This window comes from Rhyacophila brunnea, unplaced genomic scaffold (assembly GCF_057557595.1).
Source record: "Rhyacophila brunnea isolate RB1 unplaced genomic scaffold, BYU_Rbru_1.0 scaffold_13, whole genome shotgun sequence".
NCBI lineage: Eukaryota > Metazoa > Arthropoda > Insecta > Trichoptera > Rhyacophilidae > Rhyacophila > Rhyacophila brunnea.
This window is the reverse complement of record NW_028232785.1, coordinates 6,519,921-6,532,761: the sequence shown is the minus strand read 5'-3', so window position 1 is coordinate 6,532,761 and position 12,841 is coordinate 6,519,921. Positions and strand designations below refer to the sequence as shown.

The following is a 12,841-nucleotide window of genomic DNA, read 5'->3' as shown; positions in this document are numbered from 1 at the left end:
CCATTTTTTTAAATTTTCAGTATAGTTTTCTACATAATATTTGACTTCGATAGATAGATCATAGTTAGGCTTACCATTATTATTATGAAACTCTAAACCGGGACAGGAACGGGATATAGGACAAAGAAACAAATTTAGCCGCCAAAAATTGTTCTGTTACTTATTAAAAGTATGTACAAAAGAAGAATGCAGAAGGTCAGCTGCAGCAGAAATTTAAACTAGGTACTTAATTAATTTATTGTAAAAATGTAGTCTTTAATCATAATATATATTATAATCGTGTTATGGACCTTTTTAAATGAAACAATATTTTAAAGTTTGTCTTTATTTGATCACAAGGTTTACAATATTAAGAAAACACGTTTATAATACAAATAACAACACTTACAATAATGGTAGAATAGTCAGTGACGTCCCTAGACAAAATGCCGCCCTTCGGCAGGGCCATAATGCCGCCCCATTTTTTTATTAGTAGGTAGAATATTTTTTATCATCCGTGCTCGTGTCGTTTCTGGTTACCAAGGACGTCGAAGGGCAACGGAAATAAACTAGATATCGCGAACCCGACAAAAAAAGTACAGTCCTGTTAAACCTTTTATGTTAATTAATACATTTTATTTCCAACCAGTAAGCTGATTTTTTTAAAAGGAAATATATTATATTCTTTATCAAGTACTCAGTTTATGTAGCTATTTCTATATAAGTATACCAAATGATTCTCCTCGATTTGCCGCCCTTTGAATAACTGCCGCCCCCAAGCGACGCTCAACCTGCCTACCCCCACGGGACGTCACTGAGAATAGTCACTGTAAAAGTCTTCAAGTTGAGGTATGAATTGGAACTGATTTGTATGTAGATAAGAGGACTTTATATAGGGAAAGAGAGCATACAAATATAAACGATGGACTTAGTGTCATATTATGATACTGTGATATTGGAAAGTTTACTAGTCACATCAAAGAAATTATTGAGTTTAGATAATATGGTTAATTTAAATTAAAATAGATATGGCAGTATTTAATAAATACTGGTGAGACTAGTAAATAGAGAAAGTTTGACAAAGGAATAATTACGATAGTAACATAACATTGATTGATTTAACAGCGCTTCTCAATATGAGGTAATTTCTGTAATTCCGCGCCATTTTACAACGTACCTACCTACCGTATTATATAAAAATTATTATTATTATATAAATAGAATTATTATTATATAAAAACGTACTGAAGATAATGACACCAGCGTAACATACAAATTTGCAGGTTATGTTATACTTTGCTTTTTGAAGTAATATTGTGTTCGAACCAACGCTTTCGCCCTAATATATTTTTGTTAAGATACTAACACCACACATAAGTGAAATATAAGCAGACTTAATCACGAGATAGATCAATTTTCTAGCAGTACATTTTATCGTGTCCGGAAACTTGCACGTATGCAGTTCATCATATTACACTTCACCGTCCAACTTATTTGGGTCGTATAGTAAAACACGGTTCTTGTCGGTATACGCTTTACAGGAAGCCAGCAACAAACAAATTTTAAAAATAGCCGATATACTGAATTGTTTATGTTAGGTTTTCATTCTTAAATTATTCATGAATTTTGCAAAAATCAGCTATGAAAATTGAATTAATGTTCATATTGAATCTAATAAAATTGGAGACCGTATAGTATATGGTCATGAAAGCTCACAGCGAACTGTGCCACGGTGAAATGTTTTACGTACAATTTACATGTAACCACATTTTATAGTCACCCTTTGATAATTTTGACATCAAAAAACTTGCATAGAATCGATATCAGTCTTAATGTATGTACATTTTAATTTAATAAATTTAATCTAAACATCGTGTTTATATTAAAAAAAAAAAACCTAGCATCATTATAAGTTATATACTTAATTCATTTTTAAAGCAAACATCAACATAAAAAAATTTATATCAGAGAAGTGTCTCGCAGTCGTACTTTTCTGAGGATCAAAAAGATCGCTACCGCTTCTCCTTCTTTAAGGCTAGGTATACTTCAGTTGAGGCATGGTCTAAAAAGATTGTGGCTAGGCGATGCGTAGATTGTGCAAATGACGCGTGCCGAACTAAATATCATTTGTCACAAAAATCCAAGATGCATCCATTTAATGTTATGTTTATTATTATATTACCAATAATACTAGTATATTCATAAACATGTTTTCTTTTTTAAGTACATACGTAAAGTTGTTTAGTCATCTTTACACGATTTAAGAATATTTTCATCCGACGCCATGACAAAACAAATCGACGTACGCACACTTCGACTGGCGGTCTCCGATTGGCGAGTCCAGGTGACGAGTGAGAAATTTCGTCGCACATACTGTTGAAAATTATTTGCTGTGTCACTGAAGTACGCTATTAAGGGGTAAGTATAATTATTCTAGGGAAAGGGTACACAAGAATGTGCAGGTGGCTGACATAGATCTAGCTTGGCGACAGAAAAATATGTGAAGGAAAGAGAACCCCTAGGACATTTTTTTCCACATGGTATTGTCGCCACCGTGCTTTGCATAATGTTATGTAATTTATAATGTAACCACTTTTTTATTCAACAATAAATCTCGCCGTTCTCTCGACCATCTGACGTTCTTTCCAAAGAATACATAAACAGCAGACGATATTATCTTCAGTCAACGAGGCGAGAGTTACCTAACGCTCTACCCGCACACTTCTTCTTCTTCGATGGCGCTACAGCTCAAGTCGAGCGCTGGCCTCCTCCACCTCCGTCCTCCAGCCGGAACGGTCATCCGCACGTTTTTTTCCGATTCCTGATTTTTAGCAGCTGGTTGGCATCTTTTGTAATGTTATCGCCCCATCGTGTGCGTGGCTTTCCCACTGGTCTTTTCCCCCCTGAGTTTCCTTCGAGGATTTTCTTCGGTATCCGTGACTCAGGCATGCGCTGGACATGGCCTGTCCAGTTAAGCGTCTGGAGTTTTATGAAGATGGATAGTTTTTAATCGTGGTATAAGCGGTATAGTTCCGTGTTGTACCTAATTCTCCACTCCCCATCATCATTCATGGGTCCGTATATCCGCCTCAGGATCTTTCTCTCAAAGCAGCAGTGCTTTCATATTTAGCGTCCTTGACTCGCACGACTGTGCGTATGACGGTATTATAGAGCCGGGTCTTAGTTTTTCTATGGACATTTCTGGATTTGAATATGGGCAGCAATGAGAAGTACGATTTATTTGCATCGGTTATTCTGGCTTTTATTTCTTCCAGTTCCTCGTTCTCTTTTGTAATATTGGAACTCAGGTATGTGAACCGGTTGACAACCTCAAATAATTAATAGTTTCCAAAACTGGAACTTTGGCCCAGCCTACTCTGATTTTGTCGGCTTTGTACCATGACCCGCACACAGGACATGATAATTCTTACGCACATATCGTAGAGTTCTTGACCATTATTTCTCTTTTCGTGTTTTTTTTTCAGTTTTATTATGTTACTGATTACTTTACAGCGTACGTTTTTTAGAGAGAATTCTCTTTTTTACAACCGGCTTTTCAACGGGATACATGTTTTCGTTTAAAAATGATTAAATCGTCGAATCGCGAGAATTTAGGTAACCACACGTCACAGTGATGGGCTTTTATATCAATAGATATGTGTTCTTTTATTGTTTTGCCATTACTGGATGAAGGGCACTTATATGATCATGCATCGCAATGGAATCGTTTTTCACCAGTATGTGTCATTTTATGGATTCGGAGATCATTGGATGACGAGCAGTTATATGAACAAATATCGCAATGAAATCGTTTTTCGCCGGTATGTGCCATTTTATGCGATTTAAGATAACTGGATGACAAGCACTTATACGGGCAAACATCGCACTGAAATGGTTTTTCACCAGTATGTGTCCTTTTATGCAAGTTGAGACTGCTGGATGATGAGCACTTATATGAGCAAACCTCGCAGAGAAATGGTTTATCACCCATGTGTGCCATTTTATGCATTTTGAGACTACTGGATGACGAGCACTTAAATGAACATACATCACAATAAAATGGTTTTTCACCAGTATGTGTCCTTTCATGTATTTTGAGACTACTGGATGACGAGCACTTATACGAGCAAAACTCGCAATAAAATTGTTTTTCACCAGCATGTGTCATTTTATGAGTTTTGAGATCATTGTATGACGAGCACTTATATAAACAAATATCGCAATGAAATCGTTTTTCGCCAGTATGTGTCATTTTATGCGATTTAAGATAACTGGATGACAAGCACTTATACGGGCAAACATCGCAGTGAAATGGTTTTTCACCAGTATGTGTCCTCTTATGCAATTTGAGACTGCTGGATGACGAACACTTATATGAGCAAACCTCGCACAGAAATGGTTTATCACCCATGTGTGCCATTTTATGCATTTTGAGACTACTGGATGACGAGCACTTAAATGAGCACACATCACATTGAAATGGTTTTTCACCAGTATGTGTCCTTTTATGTATTTTGAGACTACCGGATGACAAGCATTTATAAGGGCAAACCTCGCAATGAAATGGATTTTCACCAGTATGTGTCATTTTGTGCGACTTTAGATCTTTGAATGACAAGCACTTATATGTGCATACGTCGCAATGAAATGGTTTTTCACCAGTATGTGCCATTTTATGCCTATCGAGATAAATTGATGACGAGCACTTATATGAGCAAACATCACACTGATACGGTTTATCAACATTAGGTTTTCTTTTGTTGATATTGAGAACACCGGAGTTCATCACTTTATGTGTTTTGAAACCTTTAGTGCTCTTGCATAAAATATTGTGACTTTTTAACGTGATTTGAGATCCACATACTGCATTGCAATCATTGCAAATAAAATATCTTTGAAAATGTACAACTCTTGTCAGCTTAATCTGGACCACCTTTTGCAAATACGGTTTCTGTAATTCTTCTTTGATGTTCTGGATATGTATGGTTATCTCTGAATGCTGGGTTATTTTTTCGCAGAACTCTTTGGATGCACATAGACCGCCTTCTTTAAGAATCGTATTCTTTATAGGCAATGGACTATCACGCTGGGAGCGGCGTCCTGTGATCCATTGCTGAGGAGATTTCTGCAAAAAGAATTTGATTAACTATTGCCGTATTTACAGTAATACAAAGACACACTGTACACTTATGATATTCTTCATCACTTGGAATTACAAAATAATGAGCCTTAATTATTGCAAGACGAATATGTCATATAAAGATGTCAGAATGAAGCCCACGGATAGATAAAAACGACGTATTTAGATTAAATACTCAATTATGTACATACCTACATAATTTTGAAAAACACTTTCTGAGAAAATATATTATAATTTTATATACTTATTAATAAAAACAAAAACCGATTGCCAAAGTAGCTTGATTAGAAGAACGCTGATGAGTGGGTATTAAGAAGGCCAATAGTTAAAATTTGTCGTAATTAGTATGTCACTGCGTAGCATAGAGGTAAATGCGACGGACGGGGTGTAAACCCAGGAGATGCAGGGTTCTATTCCCTGACGGAGTGGCTTACTTTTCAAAAAGATTTTTTCTATTGGTTATAATATATTTTCTCAGAAAGTGTTTTTCAAAATTATGTATGTTCAATAATCAGAATGGTACATTCTTAAATCTTGTGAATTATTCGTTGAATAAAAGAAATAGTTAATTATTACTTAATTATGTGATTAAATGAAATGTAATTCAATTATATCTTTATTAAATGATCGTAGCTCAGTATAAATATTATCAGACTCCATAACATCGGAAAACAGCTTTCCAGGAAGCAAGACTTGGAGAATTGAATTTTAGTAATCAATCAAATTCAAACAATGTGAGGTAATCAGTTATGATTTCCATTAGAAATTCATAGCAAACCATACACATTTCCGCAACGCAATAGTGATAGATCAAGGTGATCTATCCGGAACATATATCTATTGATTTTCGTGAATATTATAAAAATAAATTCAACAAATCCTATAGGTACCAATGCCGAAGACTCCATACTAGGCGATTATTTAAAGCATACCTTCTGAAGAAAAATATTTTTAATTGCATATTGACATATTTATACAACAACTTCATTATTTTATATTCTATAAAAATAATTTATTTTACCAACGAGAGGTGTCGTATATGTAGGAATGTTTTACACAGATTACAAATTAATCTGAAAAGGTTTTAAAAATATACCACAGCGCGCCATCTGTCTTGACGTAAATAAATGTGTAAATAATTCTGATTTTTTTTCATTATAGACTTTACGCCACGCAAGATTCGCCAGTTTGTCTAATTGTATAAAATAAGGTAAGCTTCTATCGCAGGGCCTAAAACATTCCCGCATAATAATCTTGTCATGACTGCACTCTGTCCAAAATAATTATTAACTAGATTAGAATTATTAATTTAAAAAAATAATTTATATGGCTTTTAATCGTATATTAATAAATATAGTTATTTTTAAAAATAAAAAGAGATTTTATCTAATGATTTTTTATGAGTATAAATGTTTTGAAAAATACGTTATTTAAACACATCGCTCAATTTTATGTCTTCAGTGAGTTTTTAAAGTTTCAGTGAATTAGTGTGTCGTTGTCATTAGTGTGTAACTAATATCGTATTATCTTCTTATTTCTCGTAAGTATACCTGACACGAGTGCTCTTTTTATCAGATCTCCAGAACCTACCTCTTTCCAAAAGTCACTCTTCGCCACTGATTAGATAAGTTAAATTACACACTCAAGAATATAGACCGCTTATTGGAACGCCGTTGGTTTATTTCTATACACTTTAACTTATATTACTAAATTATGTAATATTTATCTTTAAAGTAACAACTGCCTATATGACGTTTAATAGTTTGTTTACGTAAGGAATTGCAAATGGCCGACAATAATAAATTCGCTGCCTAGGCAACGGAACAATTCCAAACTATAATAGTATACTGTATAATCGTCACGATTGCAGTATCACACTTTGGCGTAAACGTAGTGCATTCGACTGATAACCGAACAATCGGTGATTCGAATCCAATTGAGTGCGTTTTTTTTCGTATAAAAAAATAAATTATATGTTACAGTCATGTCACACGCCAAAAATACACTCTGATCTTACAAACGCGCCTAAAGAAGTATAACTTCAAATAATTACAAGATAAAAATAACTTTTTATATAGGTACGTTTTTATATTTTCTGTTGAATCATATAAACATGACTTGACTAGCTTAAACGATCAAAAAAATTTGTACTTGATAGAAATAATACTGAAATGTCATTTTGACATGTCATATTGATTTCCATAGTAACGCACGTATATATTAATAATTTAGTTGCTAGGACCCCAGACCCCTAGCAACCAATAATGGTGTCGAAATAACTTTTCATACAAAACAGAATTAACTGAAAATGAATTTAATTCTACTTAAAGATGGCTAAAAGTATTATAATCATAAAAAATGCATTGAAATCGTGTTCTGATATACGTATTCTAAAAGTTTCAAATGTCTAGCTAGTCGGGAAGTTAGTTAAAAATCGATTGCAAGATTTGTAACGGACAAAGAACCACCTGAAAAATAAGAATACCTACGAGCTAAGAAAAACGCTGTAAAATAGAAATAGTTTTTACTACGTGTGTATAGCAGGTAGCTGATACAACAAGATAGTGGGGTACCTATTAAGAAGAACTACATATTCATCAAATATTCAATTGAACGTACCTCGTCTTCTGGTCTGTTTTCTGAATACGAACACCCCGGTTGAGGGTCTTCGTCATAGGATGGGTGTACAGTATCTTCAACAATCTCGCGTTTGACGTCAATGGGCTGAAGGTCAGTCTCAGGTTTTATATCACTTAAGCCGACTGCAGGATACTAAAAGAAGGAAAATAATTTTATGTAATCACAATATGATAAAATCAGTTTGAGCTCATCGAATTTAATAAAAAAGTGTGGTGCTTGTGACTGGTCGTCCACCGTCTTTGGCTGTCAGTCGACATTGTTGATTTCTGGTATCTTTTTGTCGTCAACAAATTAACGTCTTGTTTAGTTAGACAAAAAAGTTGAATTGTAAAGTAATTTTAACGTCACCCTTTTTTTGATTGTGCAGGGTAACTTAAGCGGTATTTTTTATCTATTGCCAATTTTTTTTCCGATTTTTCAAAATTATATTATTTTGGGCGTACTATACCTGTTTTACATCTTTTACATAAAAATACTATAATAATTATAGTACGGTTGGCAACACTGCCACGTATCACAAACGGTGTTGCCATATTTTTGTCTCAGAATTAGTATAGTACCCGGTCACGCCATCTTTAGAATATATATTAGAATAATTCTCTTGATTCGACAATGACCCGGTCAATAAAATTATAGTAGGTTCGTATCGTTGAAACTGAATCGAACAAATCAAATGGAACGGTTTGATATGTTGGATTTGGGACCGTTTGGGAGAATGTCCACCTAAGAGATTGGACTTTTCCCAATCTTCTTCTCTCGGTCATCAATCTCTTTGATGTCCACGGGAACGTTTTTCTGACGACTAATTGAACGTAGTTATGCAGAATGTAGCCAGTCCACAATAATGTCGGGCTGAGATAATGGCACCTTAGCAACACCATGATATTAAAAATGTATGTAAAATGTAAAATTGTAAGTAGTATTTTATTTCAAGAATAATTTGTTTGCGGCTTGGCTATTTTCAGCAGAACGCAGAGAAAACCTTCTAGTATTTGATCTATATCATATCTCTTTTTTTTTTTTTTTTGTAGACTGGCTACTTTATACTATGTCCAATTAGTGTCGCCAGTACTTAAAATTAATTCAATAACATATTAGTCCCTAAAACAGCAACACATTTATTGAAACGTCAACTTGTTATGAAATTCTAACCTCCTATCGTTGTCTAAAATAACACAAATAACACAAATATTTGTCGTATTCATTTATTTTAAATGTACAAAATATAAATAATGCTTCATGAATAGGTAGCCATTTAGTTCATTAATAAGATTTATAGGTATGACAAAAGTTTAAAAAAATTACTTTTGCCCAAAGCTTTTCATAATTTAGTTTTGGCAGGGCTTAAGGCGATACATCAGTGAAACGGCAAATAATTTTCAACTATAGGCGCGACGAAATTTTGGACTCGCTGCAATTCGGAGAGAGAACGTCGAGCTGGGAACACGTCAATTTGTTTCGTGATGGTGGCGGGGGTATTAATTTTTAAATTGTGTAAAGATGACTAAAACGTTACCCATTTACTTGATAAAGAAAACATGTCAATGAATATATTATTATTTTTACTAATATAACAATAAACAGAACATTAAATGGACGCATGTTGGATTTATATGACAGTTTATATTTCGTTTGGCATGCGTCATTTGCACCCGCGACCCGCAATCCGCGCATCGCCTAGCCACGATCTTTTTAGACCGTGCCTCAACTGAGGTATGGCCTTAATGTATTAAAAAATGAACCAACAATATGTGTAACATGTTCCTAAATCCAACGAAAACAAATTAAAATGAATGAAAATGTGTTCACAATTTTGTCATATCACCCAAAACATACCAAAATTATTATGGTTCTGTTTGGCAGGGTTTGATTGATTTTTTAAAACTAACCAAAACCATCTGCAAATTGTGGTCTTAGTTCAATTAATAGAAATATTTTGAGTAAGAAAGTTTAATATGCACTATTTATGGTGGATCTTAAGGGCCTATCTAATCCCTTTTCTTTTGGTAGGTAGCTACGTACCTGATTCACTGGACTGTCTTCCGAATATGAGCACACAGGTTGTGTATCTTCATAGTTGTTTTGACGTCTCGTGTCCTCAACGAATTCTTCCTTGACAGTAACTTGGTCAGACTCATTCTCAGATTTACTATTAGCAAGGTTCATTTCAGGTCGCTAAAAAATAAATAGGTAAGTACTTACATATTTTATAATATGATGAAAATCGTATTAATTTCGACGGTGACATCCCTTGACAAAATGTCGCCCCTAGGCAGTGCCAAAATGCCGCCACATTTTTTTATACAGTACTTTGTAATATCATCCTTTCATGACTCAAATATCTAAGAAATATGTTGTATGGATACATTACTAACAAGATATACAACTAAATCTGACAATATTGCGAGTCTACTGTCTCCATTGATGTTTCAGATAGGTATATTTAAAAATACACTTGACAACTTCCAAAACTCGCGAGAGACTGGCAAAAATATTTGGATAAATTTTAAATTAGGTATGCACGTCTAATTGCTGTTTCCAAAAATGTGACGTACAAGGTCAACGGAAGTAAACTAGACATCGCGGACCCGACTAAAAAATCCCGTTGAAACTTTTATAGTACCTAATTAATACGTTTTGTTTCCAATCAGTGAGCTGAATGTTTTAATGGAAAGATATTTCCATTATTACTAAGTTTAGGTAGCTGTTTCTATATTATATACCTAGTAATTCTCCTCGATTTGCCGCCCTTTGGATAATTGCCGCCCCCAAGCGACGCTCAATCTGCCTACCCCCACGGGACATCACTGAGTTTCGAAGAATATTGTAATTGGCAACAAACATTTCTGCATGTTAAGAATTTTCACAGAAGTTCAATTGTCCCAACAGCATCAAAGCTAATCAATATGTTGGAAGCTATATAGATTATCGGTTCATCCCCATTGATTTCAAGGCCTTCACGAGAATCTCAAAAAAGACTAGACTGAACATAAAATTCCAGCCAGTATCTGCCTAATGTAGTCAATTTCGGCTCGCTTAGTTTCAAAATGTTCGCGAATACACTGAGGACGCGACATGCTGGTCACCCAGTTTCTAGTACCAAAATTGGTAGCACTGAACTGAACTAACAAGCAATAACAAGCCAAGACGTCAAAAGTTAAAGATGGGCGATCCAATTTTTAATATAAAATATGTGGCAGAAGTTGAGAAATATTCCTGCCTGTATAATTACATGGTGCCAGAATATTCCCGTAAAGATATTACTGAGAAATCTTGCAATGAAGTAGGAATTAAGTCCAGTTTGAGGTTATGAGATTATTTTTCAAGTGTGTTTAATTTTCGCTGTGTGCGAAGCATCGGTCATTGGCCAGTTTATGAGTTCCGTCAGTAACTAGTTCGTCGGATTTTAGTTTCTCTAAGTGCTATCAAATGAATTAAAATGTAGCCAAGCGGCGGTAAATCTCTGACGTGATATACTATAATATCTTAGTGAGTTTCGATAAAATTAGTGAAATTTTTTATGTACATCGGTTTAGCTGGCATGTTTCAATGTTATTACAAACTTTGTTCACACGCAAATTCATGCGATGTTATTATTACGAATTAAATGTGTAGGGATTGTTTGCAAAGCAAGTTTTGTTACACTGTTGAACATGTCGATAGATCTACAAGACCGCTTGGCCAAATCAACAAACAAGTTAACTGAGGCTCGTGGAATAAATCAGTAGGTAGGTAATGGAAAACTTACCCCGACAGTGCAGCCAGGAATGTCAGCATTCTCTTGTTTTATACAAATGGCGGCTGAGCTGTTTGGATGCAATATTGGCACATCAAACCAATGCTCCCCGCCTGCATCATGGTCGAATTCATCTGGTTCGCGCTTTATATCCATTTTAGGTCCTTAAAACAATGATCTGTCACGGAGTACTAGCGTGTCAAACTATGTAATCAAATTGACATCCGTGACAATAGATTCAAGGCTATAGACAAAAGTTTTGGTAGGTATTGCTATTTACAGGTTGTATTATGGTTTGTGTATAATAATTAGGTATAGTTGAACATTGTTGAAATAATTTTAATCGAATGACTTGATAGAACCTGTGGTTCATGATAACATCTGTCACGCAATCTGGTGAAATATTTTTTTAAATAATGTACAATGACATAATGCACTACCTATGGACATAGGTAGGCTTACCATACGTCCCGGTTTCACACATTGGTCCGGCTGGTTTGGCATTTGTCCCGGCCAGTGACGTCCCTAGACAAATTGCCGCCCCATTTTTTTATCATCCTTACATGACTTCAATATCTAAGAAATGTGTTGTATGGATACATTACTAACGATATTTATATACCACTAAATCTCATTGAAATGACATCTCTGCTTCAATAGACAATATTGCGAGTCCACGGTTTCAGATACATTTAAAATACACTCGATAACTTCCAAAACTCGCGACTGATAGAAATAGTGCAAAAATATTTGGATACATTTTAAATTATGCAAGTACCTACCTACCTATAATTCAAATAAAATTTTAAAATTTGCACGTGTTATTGCTACTCACCAAGGACGTAACGTCCAAAGACAACGGAAGTAAACTACACATCGCGAATCCGACAAAAAAATTACAGTCCTGTTGTAATAAATTTAGGTTCCAACCGGTGAGCTGAATTTTTAATGGAAAGATATTTCTGTCATTACTAAGTTTAGGTAGGTAGCTTTTTTTCTATTTATTATAACTAATAAATGATTCTCCTCGATTTGCCGCCCATCGAGTAACTGTCGCCTCTAAGCGACGCTCAATCTGTCTACCCGCACGGGATGTCACTGGTCGCGGCTGTTCCGCGTGTGAATGATTGTCAATAATAATAATTATTATTGTCATGATTGACCGTAGTAGCGTATATTATGTGATGAGACAGTGGGGAAGGGGGCGAAAAAAGTATGTTCCAGCGAGAAGTGCAGACTTGTACAATAAATAAAATAATTCAAATGTTTGCTGCAGTTGTATATAGGTAGGTACCTACTTTAAAACAATTTTTGGTGGTTAAATTTGTCTCTTTGTCATATATCCC

General features: G+C 34.8%; 1 protein-coding gene across 2 annotated transcripts; it reads right to left on the bottom strand.

Annotated features, from left to right (window-relative positions):
* Positions 1-3,467: 3,467 nt before the first annotated feature.
* On the bottom strand, positions 3,468-11,729 carry LOC147076292 (uncharacterized). 2 transcript variants are annotated; one of them, XM_085941692.1, is made up of 4 exons: positions 11,508-11,729; positions 9,782-9,934; positions 7,739-7,891; positions 3,468-5,104 (listed from the first exon to the last, which is right to left on the bottom strand). In XM_085941692.1, exons 1-4 carry the CDS (start codon positions 11,649-11,651, stop codon positions 3,686-3,688), a joined length of 1,869 nt encoding a protein of 622 aa, XP_085797818.1. In that variant the 5' UTR covers positions 11,652-11,729; the 3' UTR covers positions 3,468-3,685. The 2 variants fall into 2 exon arrangements, with proteins under 2 accessions (XP_085797818.1, XP_085797819.1); XM_085941693.1 differs by lacking the exons at positions 3,468-5,104; positions 7,739-7,891 and having other exon boundaries at positions 9,615-9,934.
* Between the last annotated feature and the right edge of the window lie 1,112 nt (positions 11,730-12,841).

Excerpts from the sequence above, each read along its gene's own strand:
- LOC147076292 (XM_085941692.1), bottom strand. The coding sequence starts at position 11,651 with ATGGATATAAAGCGCGAACCAGATGAATTCGACCATGATGCAGGCGGG. Across the intron at positions 9,935-11,507 it reads TTCCTGGCTGCACTGTCGGG|CGACCTGAAATGAACCTTGC; the intron begins GTAAGTTTTCCA and ends TTTATTTTTTAG. Across the intron at positions 5,105-7,738 it reads AAAACAGACCAGAAGACGAG|AAATCTCCTCAGCAATGGAT; the intron begins GTACGTTCAATT and ends TTCTTTTTGCAG.